The 20,374-nt window shown below is 43.9% G+C and overlaps 2 protein-coding genes and 1 pseudogene across 3 annotated transcripts; 1 reads left to right on the forward strand and 2 right to left on the reverse strand.

Annotated features, from left to right (window-relative positions):
- Positions 1-2,389: 2,389 nt before the first annotated feature.
- Positions 2,390-7,376, reverse strand: LOC119352635 (G patch domain-containing protein 8-like). Its single transcript, XM_037619221.1, has 7 exons — positions 7,280-7,376; positions 6,920-7,205; positions 4,145-4,299; positions 3,770-3,913; positions 3,506-3,615; positions 3,243-3,393; positions 2,390-2,821 (listed from the first exon to the last, which is right to left on the reverse strand). The coding sequence occupies exons 1-7, from the start codon at positions 7,280-7,282 to the stop codon at positions 2,735-2,737; spliced, it is 936 nt and encodes a 311-aa protein (XP_037475118.1). The 5' UTR covers positions 7,283-7,376; the 3' UTR covers positions 2,390-2,734.
- A 190-nt stretch (positions 7,377-7,566) lies between these two features.
- On the forward strand, positions 7,567-12,296 carry LOC119352638 (tRNA (adenine(58)-N(1))-methyltransferase non-catalytic subunit trm6-like). Of its 2 annotated transcripts, XM_037619223.1 has the most exons (14): positions 7,567-7,722; positions 7,835-7,938; positions 8,055-8,181; positions 8,287-8,368; positions 8,457-8,527; positions 9,648-9,689; positions 9,842-9,966; positions 10,050-10,143; positions 10,442-10,674; positions 10,732-10,749; positions 10,830-10,935; positions 11,024-11,129; positions 11,379-11,465; positions 11,890-12,296. In XM_037619223.1, the coding sequence occupies exons 1-14, from the start codon at positions 7,598-7,600 to the stop codon at positions 12,040-12,042; spliced, it is 1,473 nt and encodes a 490-aa protein (XP_037475120.1). In that variant the 5' UTR covers positions 7,567-7,597; the 3' UTR covers positions 12,043-12,296. The 2 variants fall into 2 exon arrangements, with proteins under 2 accessions (XP_037475120.1, XP_037475119.1); XM_037619222.1 differs by having other exon boundaries at positions 10,442-10,749.
- Positions 12,297-13,209: 913 nt separating this feature from the next.
- Positions 13,210-20,125, reverse strand: LOC119352636 (annotated as a pseudogene).
- Between the last annotated feature and the right edge of the window lie 249 nt (positions 20,126-20,374).

Consider the following 20,374-nt stretch of genomic DNA (forward strand, 5'->3'; position numbering starts at 1 on the left):
GACATTAATGCATGATAAAATAATTTACATGACAAATAGCCATGAAAAGATAGAAACGGAGATCATGGGTGGTGGCGATCGGTGAGAAAATGGTGCTCAATTCACGTATCCTGAATCGACCAGTGTTTCCCCAAGATAGATATATCCAAATTGTTGCAAGTTGTGGGTACATCTTTTTTTTAGTAGGGAATATTTCCATACACTATTCATGGACTATTTCTGTACACCTTAATACATAATAAATCAGGTCATACGAACAATTACGTTAGCACACGGGATTGATAATAAAAGTCATGAAAAGACAGACCATCGGCAAGATCACGGGTGGTGGCGATCGTCGAGGAAATGATGCTCAGTTCATGCATATCCCAAATATATCCAAATTGCTGCTTGTTGTGGGTACGACATGAGAGCATCTAGCAGTACAATAGAATGGATGGGCCCGATTAAGCAATTTTCCGTCTCATGTTGGCATGTTGCTCAGTCCCCTGAGAGGAGGAGTTGAGCTGATTCCCCAGCCAATGATGCATCATGAGCCAGTGCCAGAGTTGCTAAGTAGATGCAGGCCAGTTAAACAAATATACATGCTGATCCCAGTTGCTCACCTGCCCCAGTAGCTTAACTGCCCTCGGCCCCAGTTCATCCATGGTTCCTTGTCCCTCTCTCTTAATCAATTAATGTTAACGTCATGCTCATCGATCGTGTCGTACGACATTACTATTATTATTTAAGATAATTTCTGCGGGGAACATGGATTTTGGTTTCTTGCCAATAACTTGGATTGGGATGGTACGTAGCGGTGCACATGGAGGCAGATTGGTGTGTGTACCCTACCACTCACACAGACATGGACATAACATATTCTCATGAGCATCTGCAATTGGCACAACTGATAGAGGAGAATCCAGGCGAACGCGTGTCGAGATTGGTTTGGTATGACGAAGAAAACACGCCGATCCCCGGCATGCACCATGATTTGTTGATCAAACTTGAATCTTCAACCAAAAACAACATACCTACCAATTGACCTATATCTTCAAGTCGTATGACATTGTTTATTTGATAATTTATTTAAGATTAATTTCTATGGGGAAAGAAATTCTGGTTTGTTGCCAATAGCTTGGATTGAGATGCTATATAGCAGCAGTAACAGGGCACATGGATGCGGATTGGTACTTACACTGACATGGACATCTTATACACTGTGCAGCTGTATTTGCAACAAAAGGGCAGAACTGGTAGAAGAGAAGAAGGACAAAGGTGTGTTGAGATCCGTGCGATACCGAGAACCCATGTCGATCCCGGCATCCAGGATGATGTGACCATCAAACTCCCATCTTGAACCAAATCAACATTAGCTAGGATCTGAATCACCAACTGACCTACTCACCTACAAGTAGTAACCTCACCCTTCTTTAGCTGGCTAGATAGATAGTGAAATGGATGTCAAAAAAGCTGGAGAGGAAAACAAAACACGTACTAGTTCCTGCTGAAAGTGTGTCACCTTTCTAGGACGGATAGCATGAAACTGAAGCTAGTGAGAGAGAGAGAGGCACATGAGGGAGACCTGGGCTGGGTTAGTTATTTGTCTGACCAACCAACGATGCATGGATAGGAGATGCATATGGCAGCATGTGTGTGTGCATGCATTATTCAGAGCAGTGAAGAGGAATACTACATATGCATGCATGTTAGGTGCGAGGCATCTGCAGAGCCGAGCTAGCGGCTGCCCTGCAAGGCTCCATCCCCATGCAAATGCCCTCACAGCAAAACCCCAACCGGCAATGCTGGACCATGCAATGCATGTTCTCTCTCTCTCTCACCAAAAGATGAAGGCCACAGCAGAGCAGGAAGAAAGTGAAACATGAGGCTCATCAGCTTATCCATAACCCCAAGTGCAACTGGTTCAGGACCTGTACTTACTTTTTCAGAGGGAGAAGATGAACAAAAAGACCAATAATTGGATTCTTGTTTTCAACAATGGGTGCTGATGTATGCGTGTATGTTATGTGTGCCAGATGGATGACCATCATCATCAGTGTTCCTGACATGCCTGTGGTGCACGCACTCACTTGCCCTGCTGCAGATCTGTGCAATAACTTCATACTGAGATGTGGGGGTAAAAAGGTGATCCACATGTACGCATGTAGGTGTGATCTGATCTCTCGAGACTGTTTACATGTCAATGCATGCATGAATGCAACCATGTTCACCATGATGGACCACGGCTCCAAGAGACAGGTCAAGCCAACTGCCTCTCCCTCTCCCAGGGGCTCCATCAACACCAAGCCATTTGCACTTTGATCTGATCAATCACCCTCCCTTTTTACCTGCTTTGTGAAAAAAGTGAGAAAGAAATACACTTCACCACCCACCGACCGCCGAGGAATCTCGCAAGAATCCAACAATATTGATACAAAAGGTGTGCCCCAACAAAGGGGGGCCATGTTCTTCTAGTTGCCAGCCTGCCATGGCTCAAGCCAGTTACCACCACTCTGATATGGAAGTACAGACAGAGTTGCTCTTACAATGTACCATCAGTTCAATACAATTGACACCACAACAGTCCAAGTCCCTGTTTGTTCATGGGGTTGGCCAAGATGCCGCTATCCACATCTGCCCAAACCAGCAGCACATTACAGCACGGCATCTTCTCAGGGATGACTTACTGGAATCTGCTGACAAGGCCGGCATTCCCCTCCTTTGTGAGGTATCATGTGAGGGCAAAGGAAGGTCATGCCTCCTCATCGCTGTCGTTTCCGAAGACGGAAGGGACTTTCGTGGCAATCTTTGGCTTCTTGCTCATGTTTCCAACAGGTGCCTGTACATTGTTAGAAGGAATGCTCAGTCAGAATGATCTCACAGAATTAGCAACTAAAGCATGATACATGTACTGTGAGTTTGACAGAAGACAAGCAGGAGATATTTGGGGAATTAGTGAACAGGAGGTAAAAGTAACTTGATTTGTGGTCTGCACAAAGAAGACAGGGATAAGAGGCTAAGATATGAATTTTTTGCACAGCACACAATTGCATATTTTTGCATGAAATTTCAAAAGCGCCACATTATTTGCAACATGTACACATGGTATTCTTTGCACTGTGACAAAAAAAAATGCTGTTTCCGAAGCAGGAGCAGAACATGCTCAAGCTCAGTTCAGAGTTACCAGAATGCATGCACAATACCCTTTACTTCCATATAGTCATATCAGCTGAACAAAATGTGGTGTTGATGTAAGATACCTTGGAAGGGGTCATTTTGGAGAAGCCAAACTTCAATGTTCGACGCTGATCCTGATTGCCCGGGGTCGGCAAGTTCTTTGGCGTAGCTTGCTCTCCTGAGATATCTGGCTGTTCTTGCTTCTCTTTCTGCTGCTTTCTATGAGCATCTGCCCTGCGAGTTCCATCAAGGAAATTACAAGTTCGACACACATTCAATGCATTCCTAAGGAAAAACAAGCATTCATCGTGTTTTATTAATTGAGGACAAAGTACAGAATGCATACAGTTGGGCAAATTTTGCCAGCTCCTTCTCTTCTCGCTGCTGCTCACGTTTCTGCCTATCATCACGGTTGCCACTGTTGCTGCTTTGCATCTCTTTCATTTCCTTGAACCTCTGCAGAACCAGAATATACAAAGTGTCATGTTTGGGGGAAAAGGATACATAAGGTATCAACAGCAACAAACGTATGGCACAAAAATCAAAACAATCAGAAAATAAAAATCATTGAAAAAGAAATTCAACGGACCTAGTGTTGCAAATGCATTACCTTCCTATGATTATGGTCATATGAGCTTAGATGACTCTCAAATTCATATGCCAGCTTGTATTGCTTATTGCAGAGGCTGCAAAAGAACGTCTTCTGTATCTCCTTAACCTCACTGCGGATTTTCTGCTCACGTTCTGCTGTGACCTGGATTGTCATGATTCGCACCAAGCAGGGAAAAGAAGCCACCAAATAAAAAGTGCACAGGATGCTCAAAATTCATGAGGGTTGATGCCACAACTCCATATCCAAATGGCACACCAGCATAGGTGCTATGCAGCACCGACAATCAGATAGCAGTTCTCACAGCTGAAGCATCAACCCGGAAGAATCTCAAAAGAAAATACAGAAATTAGCACTCAGTGTGTGATTGCGCACCTCACGCTTCTTAATATGCTCTTCAGTCTCCTCAAGTTCAACATTTAATCTCTTTCTTTGTACATTGTCCTCAGCTGTGAAGAAGTCATCCTGCTCTTGCTTCCCCACTCCTAATTTTGCATCCCTGATACCGGCTTTTATGGGCTCTAGTATACCTGCATCGGGACAAAGTAATGTATTGTTGAGGTGCAGGAACTAGATGGCAATGCCAAATTGTAAAACGTCTTTGGAAGAACAAAATATCATCTCAGATGAAACTGTAGCCTAAGTTTAGAACAAAAAATGAGACAGAAATAAAAGAAAATATCCAGATCTTCAGTAATATGAAGCATTAGATATACTGTGGTTACCAAAGTTGGCGAGAAAACTACTGCAGATTAATCTTCTCCGGATTCTTTTAGAGTAGAATAAAGCTACACTATGTGCTGTGAGCCTGTGATGGTGGTAGCATACATATGTCCTTCAGAGCATTAAAGGAGCCAGAGACTAAATTCTAACTGGAACTTGCTTTACGTTAAGGTTGTAATCATTTGTCAACAGCACTCGAATTCAGTCCAGGCAGCTCTCAAACAGTGCAACTGACTTCTACTAGACTACTAGTACTCCAATCCAAAGTCCAAGTGCACTCATTCGATACACCAGAACTTTATACAAACACATACAAATGTGCCAAAGAACATCAACATCGTTAAGTCCCAAGTTCCAATAGCATGGCCAGAGCCTCTGCATCAAGCACTCCGCCCTTCCAGATCTATCAATATGGACTTTTTGTTCATTGCAGTATCCTCATCTTTGTTTCCTTTAGTTCCTCTCTCTTTCTTCTGTCTGGTTCCAGGTCTGGTGATTGATTTGATCTGAAGGCTTAGGAGGCAGAGAGCCTACATTGATGGGGTTTCACAGGGGTCAGCAAAGAGTTGGTGCACTTTCCATGGGGATCGATGACGACAAGGGATGCCACGCTCTCTGAGATGACGTAAGCGCTTGCCACCTGCCGCAAAGTCGCTTTCGTGCATGATTTGTTTTAAGCATCGTTGAGACTCAACGGGTCCAGAAGACTGTACACGGATGGCCCCTGCAACCTAGACCACTGGACCAACATGATGACACCAATCAATGGTTGATACTCCCTCCGTAAAGAAATATAAGAGCGTTTAGATCGCTACTTAACAATATAACCTAATCGTTTAGGTATGGTTGATCTAAACGCTCTTATATTTCTTTACGGAGGGAGCACTACACTTCGATCCTAGGATTGAAAATGTCAAATTGGCAAACTATATAGTAGTGTATGCATGGCAGCAATTGCGGACTACTATTGCATTGATGAATGATACCACTTTTTCTCAAAACTCTCAACACTTGCCCAAAAGCTTCCCTAGACAAGCTTAAAACTTAGCAAAACCACAGCTATGGGAACTAACATGGTGTCAGTCAGCTAAAAAACCCAGCACAATCGATATTATGCCGTAGGTCATGCAGCTGGGCTGCTGGGGTGTCAACAGCAGCCTCTGCTATGCCTTAGTTCAAAACTGTGACACTTATTTTGGACCGGAGGGAGTACCGGATATGCTCCTGTTACCTGAGTCAACGAGCAAGCTACTGCAGATTAATCCTCTCTGGATCTTTTAGAGTAGAACAAAGCATTAAATCTACAGTGCCTGCTGGGATGGTGGTAGCGGACTTCTATCCTTTATATTGCATTATTAAAGGAGTCAGAGGCTAAATTCTAACCGAAACTTGTTGATTTACACTACGCTTGTTTTCATTTGTTAACAGCAGTCAAACTAGGCCACACAGCTCTTAAACAGGGCAGCTGACTTCTATGGCAGCAAGTGTGGACTATTGTGCCGACGAATGACAACCCCCTATCTCCAAACCCAAAACTCTCTGACACTTAGCTCGCCTAAACGTGTCCCTAGACAGGCTTAAAGTCCATGGAAACCACAACCAAGGAAATGAACATGGTGGCCGTCAGCTAACGAAAACCAGATGAATCGACATTACGCTGTCCGTCCTGCGGCTGCGGCATCAATAACAACCTCTGATATACGTCTTGGGTTGCTGATTCTACCAATTATTTCATCTTAAACTAATTACTAACCCATGAGTTGGAATACAATGACGATGGAGTCTGAAAGAACGATGATGATGATGGTTGACCAACACAAAATTACAGCAGGTTCAGTGACTGAAGCTGAAGTCTAACAAAAACTTGTTGCTTTCACCTAAGTTTGTTTTCATTTGTTAACAACAGTCAGACTAGGCCAGGCAGCTCTCAAACAGGACAACCGACATCTATGGCAGCAAATGTGGACTCTTATTGCATTGACAAATGACAACCAACTTTCTCCAAACCCAAAACTCTCGATGATTGGCTCGCCTAAATGTGTCCCTAGACAAGCTTAAAATCCACCAAGACCCCAACCAAGGAAACTAACATGGTGGCCAGTCAGCCAGCCAGCCAACAAAGCCGACGGAATCGACATTTGCGCCGTCGGGCCTGCAGACACGGCATCGACAGCAGCCTCTGCTATGTCTTCAGTTACTGATTCTACCAATTATGTCATCTATAACTAACAACTAACCGATGAGCTCGAACACGATGACGACAGAGTCTAAAAGAACCAAGGATGATGACTGATAACAGAGCAAAGAACCACAGGAACTAACCTGCTTCCTTCTTTACCCTCTCTACAGATGACTGAACTGAACTGAAGTGAATCTGTAGAGAGGGTAAAGAAGCAGGTGAGAGCAGAGGAAAGAAGGAAGGGAAACCTTGCTCGTTCTTGCCGAGGCCCTTGCCGGACTTCCATCCCATCTTCTGCAGCAGCCTGAAGCCGACGTTGGAGGCGGCGAGCTGCGTGTCGACGGAGGCCTGCTCCAGCCCCTCCGTGTCCAGGTTCTCCACCGGCCGGTGCCCCCTCGGCAGCCGGAACTCCACCTCCTCGTCCAGCCGGTCGTACCCTCCCCCGTACTCCTCATCCCCCGCCTCCTTCCCAGACGGCGGTGGGTTCTTGCTGCCGCTGCCGCTGCCGATGCCGCCGTAGTAAGACCGATTCTCCTGCGCAGCACGAGTCAGATGAGACGGCGGCGGATCTGCAGCGCGAGTCGGTCAGAGGAAAGCAAAGCGCTCACCATGGCTCGCTAGGGTTTTCGCCGGCGCCGGCGCCGGCGACGAGGGTGTGGGGATTGGGTTGTCGATGGGCACTCTCCTCTACCCTCTCTCTTTTCCTCCTCCTACTACTAGATAAAAAAAAATTGTCTCAAAAAAACTAGATAGAAAAATAATCTTTGGTGGGCCCGGCCCGGAAGTGCTCCCGATGGGCCGTGTTGGGCCCAGCCCAGTCTCGTGTTGGACTTGGGTCCGGGTTGGGTTGTTAACGACCCGGCCCGCGTGTCAAGCGGTTAAACCCTCGTCTGGTCCCGTCTCCCCTCCCGAACTCGGCGACACCAATGGCGCAGCCGCCGCCGCCGACGCCGACGGCGGTGATGCCGCGGGAGGCGTGGGAGGGCTGCAGCGTGCTCCTCGACATCAACGACGGCGACCGCCTCGCCTTCTTCCGCCTCACCCCCGGCGCGTCCGTACCCTCCATTCCCCTCCCCTCTGTAGCTTCCTGCTCCGAAACCCTAGCAAGCTGTCCGTGCGGTCGCGCTGACGTGTCTCTCTGCTGTTGTGTGTGGTTGGCGCAGGACGGTGAAGATAGGGGACAAGAGCTGCTCGCTGCAGCCGCTGCTCGGCCGCCCCTTCGGCTCCCTCTTCCGCGTCGGCCCCGACGGCCTCCTCCCCTGCCAAGGCAAGGATGGTTACACTGTTTTCCCTTGCAGTTCATCTCTGCACTCTACTCATCCAAACATGCTTTGCTGTTTCACCTTAGTAACAACAATGCCTGCCATTACCTTGTTGGTACAGATGATAAGCCGAGAGACGGCGGCGACGCCGAGGGCCAGCCGCAGGACGAGACCAGGGACAATAGGTCCCTGGTCGACAATAACACCGCACAGACTCTGTCCAGCAAGGACATCGAGGCAATGAAGCGGTGAGGATCCGACCGACCGTTTCCCACGCGTCTTGGCTCAGCAGGATATTTATCTGTCTGTTCTCTGTTATTTAATGAGATCTTGACATCGTGCGGTTTTAATAGGGAGGGTGCGAGCGGCGATGCGATCGTGGAGGCTTTGATAGCGAACAGCTCCACATTTGGAAATAAGACTGTGTTCTCACAAGTGAGTATGACTTACTTATTGGCTAGTTGATTCCTTGCTGTTTTGGAGGATGCTGAGGGCTGATTTGGTTCGATCGTTTTGGCTGCAGGAGAAATACAAGCTCAAGAAACAAAAGAAATATGCGCCTAAAGTTCTTTTGCGACGCCCCTCCACCAGAAGGTATGTCATGCCGCCCTTTTTCGCGGCAGGAAAAATATCTATATCTTTTTGAAAGCGAATACTGTCAAACCTGTTGTGCTGAATGAGTATGACAATCACATATGTGACCATATGTAGTGTTTATTTATGAATACAAAAATACATCTTCTGATGAGCTCTTTGTAGTGGATGTCTCGTCCAAACTAGTGAACCAATATCTCTGAACTCTCAAGTATCTTCTTAACTGAAGTTTGAAGATTGTTGTACTGTATGAATGAAGTAGGAGAAGTAGGAAAAAGTCATTGATTAATTTGTAATTTCGTACAACAATTGACGAAAACACATCTAGCATATAGGCTGTTGCTTTCTATTTCCACATCACCGCCATCTCTCTATGGCAGTAATCCAGTCTGTTGTGCTTAATCTTACATAGCCTAGCCAACCTTAGGTCACACTAACTTCTACCGGGTAGTGGGCTACAATGTACAATTTGAAGGCATTTGAATACACGCTTCCTCTGTGTTTTTCATCAAGAGATGCAGGAACATAATGATTATATATGCTATCATCATTCATCAATACAATCGAATGTGTGCTTCTTAATCTGAATATGACACGGAACATGGTGTATCAATTTATAAAGTGCGTAGAGAAGGAAAATAAGAAGAAGACTAAAACGAAATGTTTGTGAACTTATAGCCTGTGGAATTTGAGTCGCACAGCTGCTCTTTTGAATATTTGTGTATCCTCTGTTTCATTAAAAGTGGTGGTATGGAGTATTCAGAACAAGAAATAACTTGTGGCTGCATAAAAGTCGCAATGCAAATTAATTTGTTTAAGTTGACATATGGATATGTTGTTGGTTGGGATGGGGCTGGGAGGGTTTTAATTTTCTCTTAATAGAGCATGTAAGTTTTCCAGCTTTTTGACTTGAAAGATTACCAGGTGAACTGGATTTAACTCAGTTATTTGTCAAGTTGGCATAATTTTGAAATAATTTTGTTGTAACTTATATTTGCAAGTGTTTGGCACTTGAACAAATAATTGCCTCTTAAATTATGGTCATTGAATTTAGCATATACTACTGGAAGTGGAAGGTGTGCAAAATTGTCTAATATTTTTGTTCCCTTTTATGCTACAGCATTTGTGAGACATATTTCAAGAAGTATCCAGCTCGAATAGGGTAATTAATTCGCTTTCATTACTTGCTGGAGCCAATATATTCTTTTCCTTTTCATCATCATAGTCAATTTCTTGATCTTGTTTCCTAGAAACAACGGAAGTGTATAGCTATAGCACTTAATTACATAACAGTGTCTTTTCTGTGTTCCTCAGGTTTATGCAAGTTGATACACTCTCCCTCTTGTTGTCAATGGCAAATGTTGGTGCATATTCAGATGTGCTTGCCGTTGATATGGTTGGGGGTTTAGTTGTTGGAGCTGTAGCTGAACGCTTAGGAGGTAAATTATGCTTGTGCATTGCCGTTTTAATGCATATGTTAGTTTACAATCAATATTGATTGTCTCTTTTATTTCTATTATAGGTACAGGATATGTTTGTAGCACATATCTTGGATCAGGGCCCAGCTCTATAGACATAATAAGAATGTATAATTTGAACAGCGAGATGACCAGCAGGTAAATCCAATTTTTGAGCATTATATGGCTTCTCATTTAAAGATGCTTCTCATTTAAGGAGATAGTCAGTTAGAGAACCTTTGGAAAGCAAGCAGGAGTATAAGTTCATACATTAATCTGAAACATACTTTTTTTACCCTTAAAGTGGCTATAAGACCATACTAAGAATGTTGGTAGTTACATTATTTACAGTTTCCGATAATATGCAGCATCATTCTTATCATTATGTATTATATCTTGAGTTGTCATCTGTTACTTTTATCAGTATGTACATGTAACTGTATGAAGCTCCATTCAGGATTTTCCAGGCACCACTTAGCGACTTGTGCTCCTTGAAAAGTTCTGGCAATGCTCCTGGTAGCGTTCAAGGTGATGCGGTCGAACCTAGTGCAGTACCAGACGAGAGTCTTCAGTCATCCCTGGAAAAACCATCTGATACAGAAGTATCAGATGGGAATGCGCAGTCAACGACAGCGCAGCCAATTGTTATAGAGGCCCCTGAGCCTGCAACGGATGAGCACCTTAATCAAGGTGACATTCCAATTGATATAGAGGCCCCTGAGCCTGCGGATGAGCACCTTAATCAAGGTGACATTTCTATGCCGGGTAAGCAGTGATCAACCTATTACAAATAACTTTCCATGAGAGTGCGATGTTCGACCTACTGATGCTATCTTGATCTGTAGATTGCAAAGGAAATAATGGCAATTCAATAGCTCCCAAAGCACCGAGAGCAAGAAAAGCACCCTCACAGGAGAGGATGAAATATTGGGGAGAACATGGCTTTAGCAGGTAATGCGAAATATACTCCATCAGTAGAAGAAAACTGCAGTATGTGTCTAAATATTTTCATTAATATATTGGTTTTGTGTTAATGCAGTTTGATTGTTGCTGCTCCGGGGCACGAGGTGGAGAGTGTGGTTGCTGATTTGCTTCCACTGTTGTCTTATTCGGCCCCATTTGCTATTTATCACCAGTATCTTCAGGTAAATCATCATTCTTTACAAGTCATACAGATGCCAGTTCCTACAAAATGTTTGTCTTGCGGCATTTCTGCAGATTACTTTCCTTTATAGATTGAATTTTCTTTAAAACTAAATCCTGTCGCTTCCCTGAAAAATTAGCTTATGTGTTAAATTGACCTTTTCTTTGTTTTATCCTTATTTCTGTTTGCTCATTTTGTAAAGTTTGGTTTTGCTGTTACTTATCTTTTGTTTTCTGGTGTCTACATGCAGCCTCTTGCGACTTGCATGCATAGTTTGCAAGTATCGAAAATGGCTATTGGGTTACAGATAACTGAACCCTGGCTTCGAGAGTATCAGGTCAGTACGCTAGGCATTTTTTTCTTGTTGTTTTTATAAGCCTGATTAATAGTTACCAAAGTGTCTAAATTACCAAAGTGTGGCTGTTTATAAACCAATTTTGACAGTAAGGAATGTATAGTAATAAAATGTTTTAAGGTCCATATATGGATACCTGTCTGAAGCCTAAATTACCAAAGTGTGGCGGTTTATAAACCAATTTTGTTGCCACCCTACTTGAGTACTAATAACTGCTGGGTTGTTTGGTGTGTGATGAGCATGCCTGCAACAAAATTGGTTTAAAATGGCCTCTGAATTATGAATGCTACTTATAAATTCAACAAAGGGTCTGTGACTAGTGTCGCGAATTATGCAGGTAAATCATCTATAAAAACCAGAAACTGTGGTGATTTCCTTGTTTTTTCAATCTCCCTTCTGGATGCAGGTCCTTCCATCGCGCAGCCACCCACACATGCAGATGAACGCGTTTGGTGGGTATATCTTGAGCGGCATCCGGGTACACAAGCCAAACCCGTCGGGAGCACGAGTGCAAGAGAAGTCATCTGGTGCAACGGAGAGCATGATTGTCTCGTTGTAACTTCTTTTTTCTACGGGTCTGAGGAGTATACTTGTAAACAAGTATGTCTTGCATCCTTCCCCTGTGGGAAGGACATGTAACATATGCCTGCCGGCATTCGCCTGTGGTGTAACTGTGGTCGATTCACATCCCAGTTTTGATTGATTCACTCTCGTACCAGTGGAACATTGATATGCCATGGGCATGGTTTTCCACATCATCAATTTACCCCTTCCTCTTAAGAATTTACCACCATGAATAATCATACCTCGTGACTTTGCCTAGTCAACATGTTCTGTTGTCTGAAGAAACTTCACCCGTTTTGCTGTTCATCAGTCAACCCTGTTTGAATGAGAAAACGAATTTGGAAAAACCATGGTCTTTTGGCTTTGGTAGTAAGATTTGGACTTTTTTGGCAAGGTTTGGGATTTTGGTACTAGAACTCAAATATCTGAAATTTAAAAAACTATTCAGAATTATTTTGAGATTTCTTATTAAATTTTGAGAAAAAGATATCTGCTATATTTGAATTTGATTTCAAGTGTGTCAAAAGTTTTTGATATAATTTTTCTTTTGATACCCACTGAAACTACCAAAAATGAAATGGTGAACTCTTTTTTGTAGCTTTGACAATATTTCTCAAGGCCATGGAAATTGTCAACTCTTGTCCACTAATGCTTAGCATAAATCTATGCCACATTAGCTCGAAAACTACATATGGGTGTGAATATCTGGCATTATATATTTGAGGGTTATCGCTCTGCTAAGAATCTGGAGGTGAAAAGGATCCTCTCCTGAATTTTGTCAGAGGTACTGCATGAATTTCCCTACATACTGGTGATGCTAAGCAGAGAACACACTCTGATGATGCTAAGTAATTGGTGAAGGAAGGATTTCATGCTAGTTAGAGCTGACAAACATAGTAACAGTTCAGTGTAACTAGAAGGAAAGGTGCGGCTTGCTGTGCCGTCACGGCTCGAGAAGTAAATATGGATGTTGATAGAATGTCTCATCAGACGATGACAATGATAATTTATATTGTATGTAGCATGCCTAAGATGTTTTATCACTTCAAAAGAGGAACTTCATTGTGTACAACATCACAAATTTAACTGCTGCTACCAAGTCTGGAGCACAAAACCATGCAGTTCATGGCGAAGAAAAGAAGCTCGTATATTTGATGAGATCACAAAATGTTGATGCAAAAAATGCAGTAAATGGTGCTCCTCTCCTCTCCTATGGTGATGATGATATCTTGGGACTTCACACCCCTAATTTGGCGATGATCTACAGGATTTCCGGAACACAACTGAAGGTCATGACTTAAAGCAAGCCAGATGAGATCGGCAGCATTCTTCTGCTGAGAAGAACAAGTAGCAGCAAAGGAGTGACAAGACCCAACTAGTTGACAAAACTAAATTACTCTCAGATCACACCTAGCAGCTAGGTGAATTCAGAGGATGGCCGCGACAGAAAATATATAGCGAATTAAGGATACACGTTCACGCCAGCCAAGGACATGGCGTCTGGGATTTACCCCAAGTACAGGAAGTTGAGCTCCAGGGCTATCAGATCGATCTGGCGTTTTGTACCCATTACAACCAGTGAAAGGTAACTTCTTTTTTGAGCTAGTGAAAGGTAACTTTTATAATACTAATAATTTAAAAGCTGGTGAACAAGGAGACATTAAAAGTAATTCAAATGGTGACAGCTCTAGTCTTCAGAGCCGTTGGATGCACGATCATGGGTGTGGCAGTGTGTCGGAACTCCGTGGAAAGCGGTGGTATGTTGCTGTTAGATTTGATGAAGATAACCGCTTGGTGACGATTTCTTCAGATAACATGAGAAGTGTCGGTTTCTTCAGAAGATGCAGTCTGGTTCCTGACAAGGTGTGTAAGTAATTGGCATGCTTCTGCCGGTCAGGGTCAGATTATTTTATACTGTACTACACTAATACTGAATGACCGAGATACTAACCTAGGAAAGGCTTCTTCTTCATTAGCATTCTTATTCCGTAAACTTGCAATTCAATTCCTTGGCAGCACTCCAGATGATCCTTTGATCCCTAAAACTGAAGATTTTCCAGGCACACCTTCAGTCTTCATGAGTTTTGGACAAAATGTAAACACAAGTGGCTTGAAAGCCCACCAAACAAACATAAGAACACCTGAACAACAAGCCAACAGAAATTAGAAATGCAAGAACACCTGGTACTGACAGCAACATAGCAGTATATGAAAAGGAAAATACCTTAATATCAGTAGCTTGACCCGAAGTCTCATTTATTCCATACTGCTGTCCTACTGCTATTTTGATCGTGACACCCAACATAGGGGAGTAGACTGCCACGTCTTGATGAATAACAATAACCCAAATTTAAATGCAAAATATGAAGAAGCCTATAAGATCGAACAAACACCTGCACAGATGAGGAAAAGCAAATGGTGATCACATGTTTTGTTGGAAGAAAAGAAGAGAAACTTGCAGAAGGCATTGGCTGACAATGATGTCAATTTTATCGATTTGTGGAAAGAAAATGTGCGTTGAGAAAAAAATCCCAAATAGTTTCACTACCATTGAGAAGAAAGGAAATCCAATATGGCAGGAGTAAAAGTAGTTCAAGTGTAAACTGATATTGGTGTGGACACCCCTAATGAAGGTTCCTGCAGCTAATTTGCATGTAATGGCTCCACCTGAAATTAGAACCAAGAGGGAGCCCGGTTATAGTTCAGTTCAGAAATATGTTGTTCCTGCTTTGCATCAAAGAAAGGTGCTGAGAAGTCTCAATGAGAAAGATATTTTGGGTGCACCCCCATGTGCTTAATCCCCATCTTGTTTTCTGCTTCTCTCACATCTACTTTGCTTCAACCAAATTATCTAATTTCTGGTTGCTAGATAGATCAACTTGTCCACAAAAATCCCCAAATATTGATGTTATTAGTGTGTAGTGAAAGATCAGGGCCAATCAGTGTGTTATCAGATATAGTACAGCAGGAGTAAATTTCCAGTTTAGATGTACTTACCAGATTTAAGTACCGGAAGGAAGAACACAGCCCTTGTGTCATGCATGTGTTTGAATGGGAAGGGAAGAGCTCTACAAGGCTAGAAGAATGTACAGTGGATGGGAACTCCAAGGCATTGTCCTGCATAGTGGATGGAACAAACACAGAGTTATTAAGCTTGTGTTTGAAGGGAAAGGGCAATGATGAATGTACAAGGCTACAAGGCTAGAAGAATGTACAAGGCATAATATTGTCCTGCACGGTGGATGGGAACAAAGTTATTAAGCAGGATTGCAGGCAAACGACAAAGTGGGAAAACACAAGAAAGTATGTTTGTGTTACCTTGGATCACCATATTTTGATTTCTGGGATGGTTCCCTCTAACCCCCTGCACTGCTGTTTCAGCTCCTCACTGCAGCTGAAGATATCTAGCTTTTCCAGTGAATCCGAGAGGGCATCGTTGGGCAATGACGAGATGGCTGGACAGAACTTGACTGCTAATCTCTTGAGGCTGGTAAGGTTACGCAGCCCTGCAGGGAGTTGTTGAAGCTTCCTGAAACTCTCAAACTTAAGTTGCTGGAGAGAGGAGAGGAGCTGAAGGGCGTCCTCTTGCTCCTTGCTGAAGCGCTCTAGCTGTGTGGACCAACTCGAATGAAGTTTCAGCTTGGTGAGGGAGGAAGAGAGGAATCCGCAGACGGGTGCAGCAAGAAATCCTGCTATGTCATCCGTGCAGAGCTCACACAGTGTGGATGAAACAAGCTGTGTCTGATGCTCTTCACCTCCCTCAGCATCCTCCAAAGCCCGTCTGGGATTGGGATCCCAATCAGCAAAGAATCTAGGGCTTTTCAGGACTCTTAATTTTTTGAGCTGGCCCCCGGTGGTAAGGAGAGACCAAAAGCCCTGATATTTCAAATCCTCTCCGCAATTCCACAACTCTAATCTGACAAGAGAGGAGAGGTTTGAGAGGGACTCCAGTGTCACCATGCCTTTCACATCCGAAAGCTCCAGAAACTTCAGGGAGGAAGGGAAAATGTCACAGGAAAAGGAGAGGGGCTCCAGTATCCAGGGGCCTTCCATACGCCCCCTAAGAACCAGGAACTGCAGGGAGGGAGGGAAAAGGTGACGGGAAAAGGAGAAGGTGGATAGAAACTTTGGGCAATACTGTATTGTTAATCTCTGCAGGGATCGCAAGCCTTGGAGCCATCCTCCACCAGGAACAAGAGTTGGCGGCTCCACCAGGACCAGCTCTGTGCAGAAAGAGAACTCCAATCCCCGTAGTGAGTCATAGAGATGAGGTGGGAAGAGCAGCACCCCGTCATCCTCTTCCTCTGCTGCTGCTGTTATTTCACCTCCCCCCATCTCTGATGCTTCTGATGTTGTCTGTTGTACATCCACCCCCACTACCAGCTTTTTTATACTATTACAAAAGCATATTTCCAATTTGGAGAGCTTTGGGAGGTGGGGAAGGAGCTCTGTCAGTTCCTCGCCAGTATTACCAGTTAAGCCATCGATCTTGATACACTCAACATGGAGCTGCCATTCCACATCACTCTGACCTCTTCCTAGTGGTCCAACTAGACCAACTGATTTTTTTACAATCAGTGTCCTCAGCGAGGTTAGCATCAGAAGGTGCTTCAACTCCAGAGGTGGGCACCTCTCAAGTGTCAGTTTCTCAAGACTTGTTTCTTTATCAAAAACCAGCACTTGGTCTAAGCTATGCAGATCACCCTCTCCAATAATTTTCAATTCAACTCCATCGGACGATTTTGAGTACACAAACTCCTTTAGCATCTTTACATATTTCATCTTGATAGAACGCAGGCTTTCGATCCAGGATATGGGAATCACTGGCAAGAATTCAGGACAGTCATGTACCTCAAGCTCTTGTAGCTTGGGGAACCAATCTGGGGAAACAATGTGGTTTGAGAAAGGCAACCCCAACAGTTTCGGGCACTCTCTAATAACCAGAACTTGCAAAAGAGGGAACATATGAGCATCCGGTGGCAACAATTCTCCACTAATGGAAGACTCTTGTTCAGCTGGGTAAACCCATTTTTCAAAACTTCCTAGGCCAATGAGTTTAAGCTTTGTTAGCACGCAAAAGCTTTTCTCTATGATAAACTCCTTCAGTCTGGCAATATGCTCAAACCTTAATTCACGAAGATCCCATGCCTTCCCTAAAGAAGGGAAAACTTCCCAAGAAACACCATCCAGATAAAGAGATTGTAGACCTTCAACAGCGAACTCATCACCCAGCCATGTTGGACAAGAAGGACCTCCGTGCCCTCTAATGCACAACACTTGAAGATCTCCATGTGGTTGAAGGCTCTCAAGAACCGCTGCTTCCACACCAGGCTCAACATTAGACCGCTCACTATCCCAGTCCAATGTTAACCTCCTCAAGTAATTTTTCTCCATCTGTTTTGCTTGAGTTGCTTCTTCTGTTGTAGCTATCTTCTCAAGGTTGTAGATGCCAAGCTCCCTTAGCTTGGTCAAGTGCTCTAGTTGCTTTGTTTCAAACCCTTCACTTCTTTTATTGACTTGAAATACCTTCAACTCTTCTAAGAGTTTAAGTTTCCCCACATTATAAATATCAGAATGAAGCTGATCATTTGGGACATAAAAATGGCACAATTTAGCAAGGTTGCTCATGTCTTTGGGCAAATCACAGCTGCCATCCCACAAATCAAGATATAGAATCCTTAAATGATAAAATTTAGAGATGCTAAGTGGTAAATGCATCTGGCTCTCATCTGTCCCTAGACATAGGTATCGTAGGTGGAGAAGTCCCGAAAAGTTATGTAACATGAACTCCATGGGACAAAGCATTTTGGGCAAATGAAGAACACGAAGAGTGTTCGGTTCCCCCAAAAATCACCAAATATCTTGACAAAACCTTCATCCATTTCTCCAAATAACATCAATGTTTGCAAATCTTCAACCTTAAATCTTGTCTTTAGTTCTTCCAATTCACTCTTCAATTTTTTACCAGACACTGCATCATATTTACCTAAACCATGTGTGCTTATTGACAAGTGACGGGTGGTTGGCTGAATCTCTACTGATCCAACACCAGGGAGACTTAAACTAAGACAATCATGAGATGCAACCTTCAATGCCAAATCATGCAGCAGGTCATGCATAACATAACGCAGACCATACATAGTTTTCTCTTCTCTGAAAAATCCATGGGTGACTAACTCATTTAAATTGCTCAGGCCTATGTCTTCAAATGTTTGGTCTTGCCCATTGGGTATCAAAATATCTAGTCCGATCCATAGACTGGTCAGCTCGTCACTTCTGAAATTGTAATCTTCAGGAAACAATCCGGAATAGGCAAAACATTGTTGCAGATGGAAAGGAAGGAAGTCATAGCTAAGCTTCAAGGCAGGCATAATTTCATTGTCATTGGTTTGCTTCTCCCATCCTCTACTTTTTAGGACCCTTCTCCAGTGACGCAAACTAAGGTCTTTACTCAGTAATCTACCAACCGTTTTTGCTGCAAGAGGGGAGCCCTTTAGTTTTTTCATTATCTTATCTCCAGTCTCAAGCAAAAATTGTTTATCCCTTGGATATTGCTCATCACCAAACACAAATGCAAGGAATAACTTTCTAAACTCTCCAGATTCTAAACCATTCAGCTTTATTGACTGGCAAGGTGTTTCAACCATCTGTGCTATTGCTTCAAACCGAGTTGTGACCAGAATCATGGAACCTTTTTCCTCTGATTTATTGAGTGTCGACAATAATTTTAACCAGTCATCCCCATTATTAATCCTCCATATATCATCCAATACAAGTAAGAACCTTTTAGATTTTAATCTTTGCTCGATCAAATCTTCAGTTGCACTGCCAATTTTTTCCTTTTCAACTGCAGGGGTACATGTTTTAATCTGCTCTAGCACCTTATCCAGATTGAAACTGAAAGACACACATATCCAAATCATGACTGGAAAATGATTCAGCACTTGCTGGTTGCGATATATGTGTTGTATGAGAGTTGTTTTCCCCATTCCCCCCGAACCAACAACCGGAAGCACAGTTATACCCCTGTCACAGTATTGACCCTTGGTGATGTCCTTTATGATGCTATTCATGACAGTCTCCCTCCCGTACAGTTTTGGCTCATCAATTCGACCTTTGGTGATAGGACGACATTGGGCAATGTTCGAGACACTTCTAGGGTCACAACTCTGCAAAAGGCCATTAACATCCTTGCGCACAAGCTGCAATTTCTCTATGATGTCCTTCATCTTTCGAGAGAAATCAACCCTATTAAACTCAAACGTTGGCATTTCTTGCACACTGCCACAATCTTTCTCACGAATATGTGGATCCTGGGAGGATGCGCAAGGGAGGAGTTTACCAATCAGCTTGGGCATGCATCCGCTGACTTCTTGAATGGTGTCTTGTGCTGAGGAGGATTCATCGGGTGACCTTGGCCGGCGCTTAGCATGCTGCCAAGGGCAACAGCTGACCAGTTTGCCAACAGCTTTGGCGGTGTGGCGAGCATTGAGGGCGAGGTCGTGGACGCAACCCTTGTCGTGCTGGTCGGCAGCATTGTACGTGCCATGGAGCTCGTCATGGATCCGGAAGTAGTCCAGCTCGTCCAGCAAGTCTTGGGCATTGTGCGCCGAGTCCCGCAGCCTCTGCAACAGCTCCTCCATGGCCGTGCTGATCTCCTTGCGGCCAGCATTTTCAAGTGTTGCTTGCACGAGCAGCAGTTCCATCCTGAGGGCCTCGACGTTGGGACCAAAGTTCCTGGTGGCCGCCCAAGCCTCCAGCACGCCATCCGCGACGGGGGCTAGCGCCTTCCCCACCACCCATTGTGCCGCGCCGAGGGCCACGACGGCCATCCTCTGGTGTGATGCAGGGATGGACGACACGTGGCGCCTGCATCAATCAAGGAATCAAAAGGAATTTGATGTTAAATCGGCTGCTGGAAGCTGCAAAGTAAAGGGGCGGAGTGAGCGTATAGTACGTACGTTGGCTCAAGCGCACCGCTTGCCTGCCTTTGCTGCCGGTGACCGATGCCGCTGCCTACTACCTAGCTGCTGCTGCAAATGGGGGGTTGAGTCGCAGCACAGCCGGCCAGGGATGAGTACCTGTTGAGAATTTGCAATCAGAAGCAAAATATAAAGGAAGGCATCAGGCCAAGAATTTCCAGTCACATTCTTTAACTTTATACTACCAACTATGTATGGGAATTAATTAAGCACATAAATAAAAATGGTTAATGAGATGTTGTTTATTTCCTTCTGTACAAAACGCCTCCTTAAACATGAATTTGAGGCATTTAGAGAAAATGCCCTTATCAAAATGCCTTCAATTAGCGACCGTGTTGTAGTGTG

Source organism: Triticum dicoccoides, chromosome 2A (assembly GCF_002162155.2).
Source record: "Triticum dicoccoides isolate Atlit2015 ecotype Zavitan chromosome 2A, WEW_v2.0, whole genome shotgun sequence".
Taxonomy (NCBI): domain Eukaryota; kingdom Viridiplantae; phylum Streptophyta; class Magnoliopsida; order Poales; family Poaceae; genus Triticum; species Triticum dicoccoides.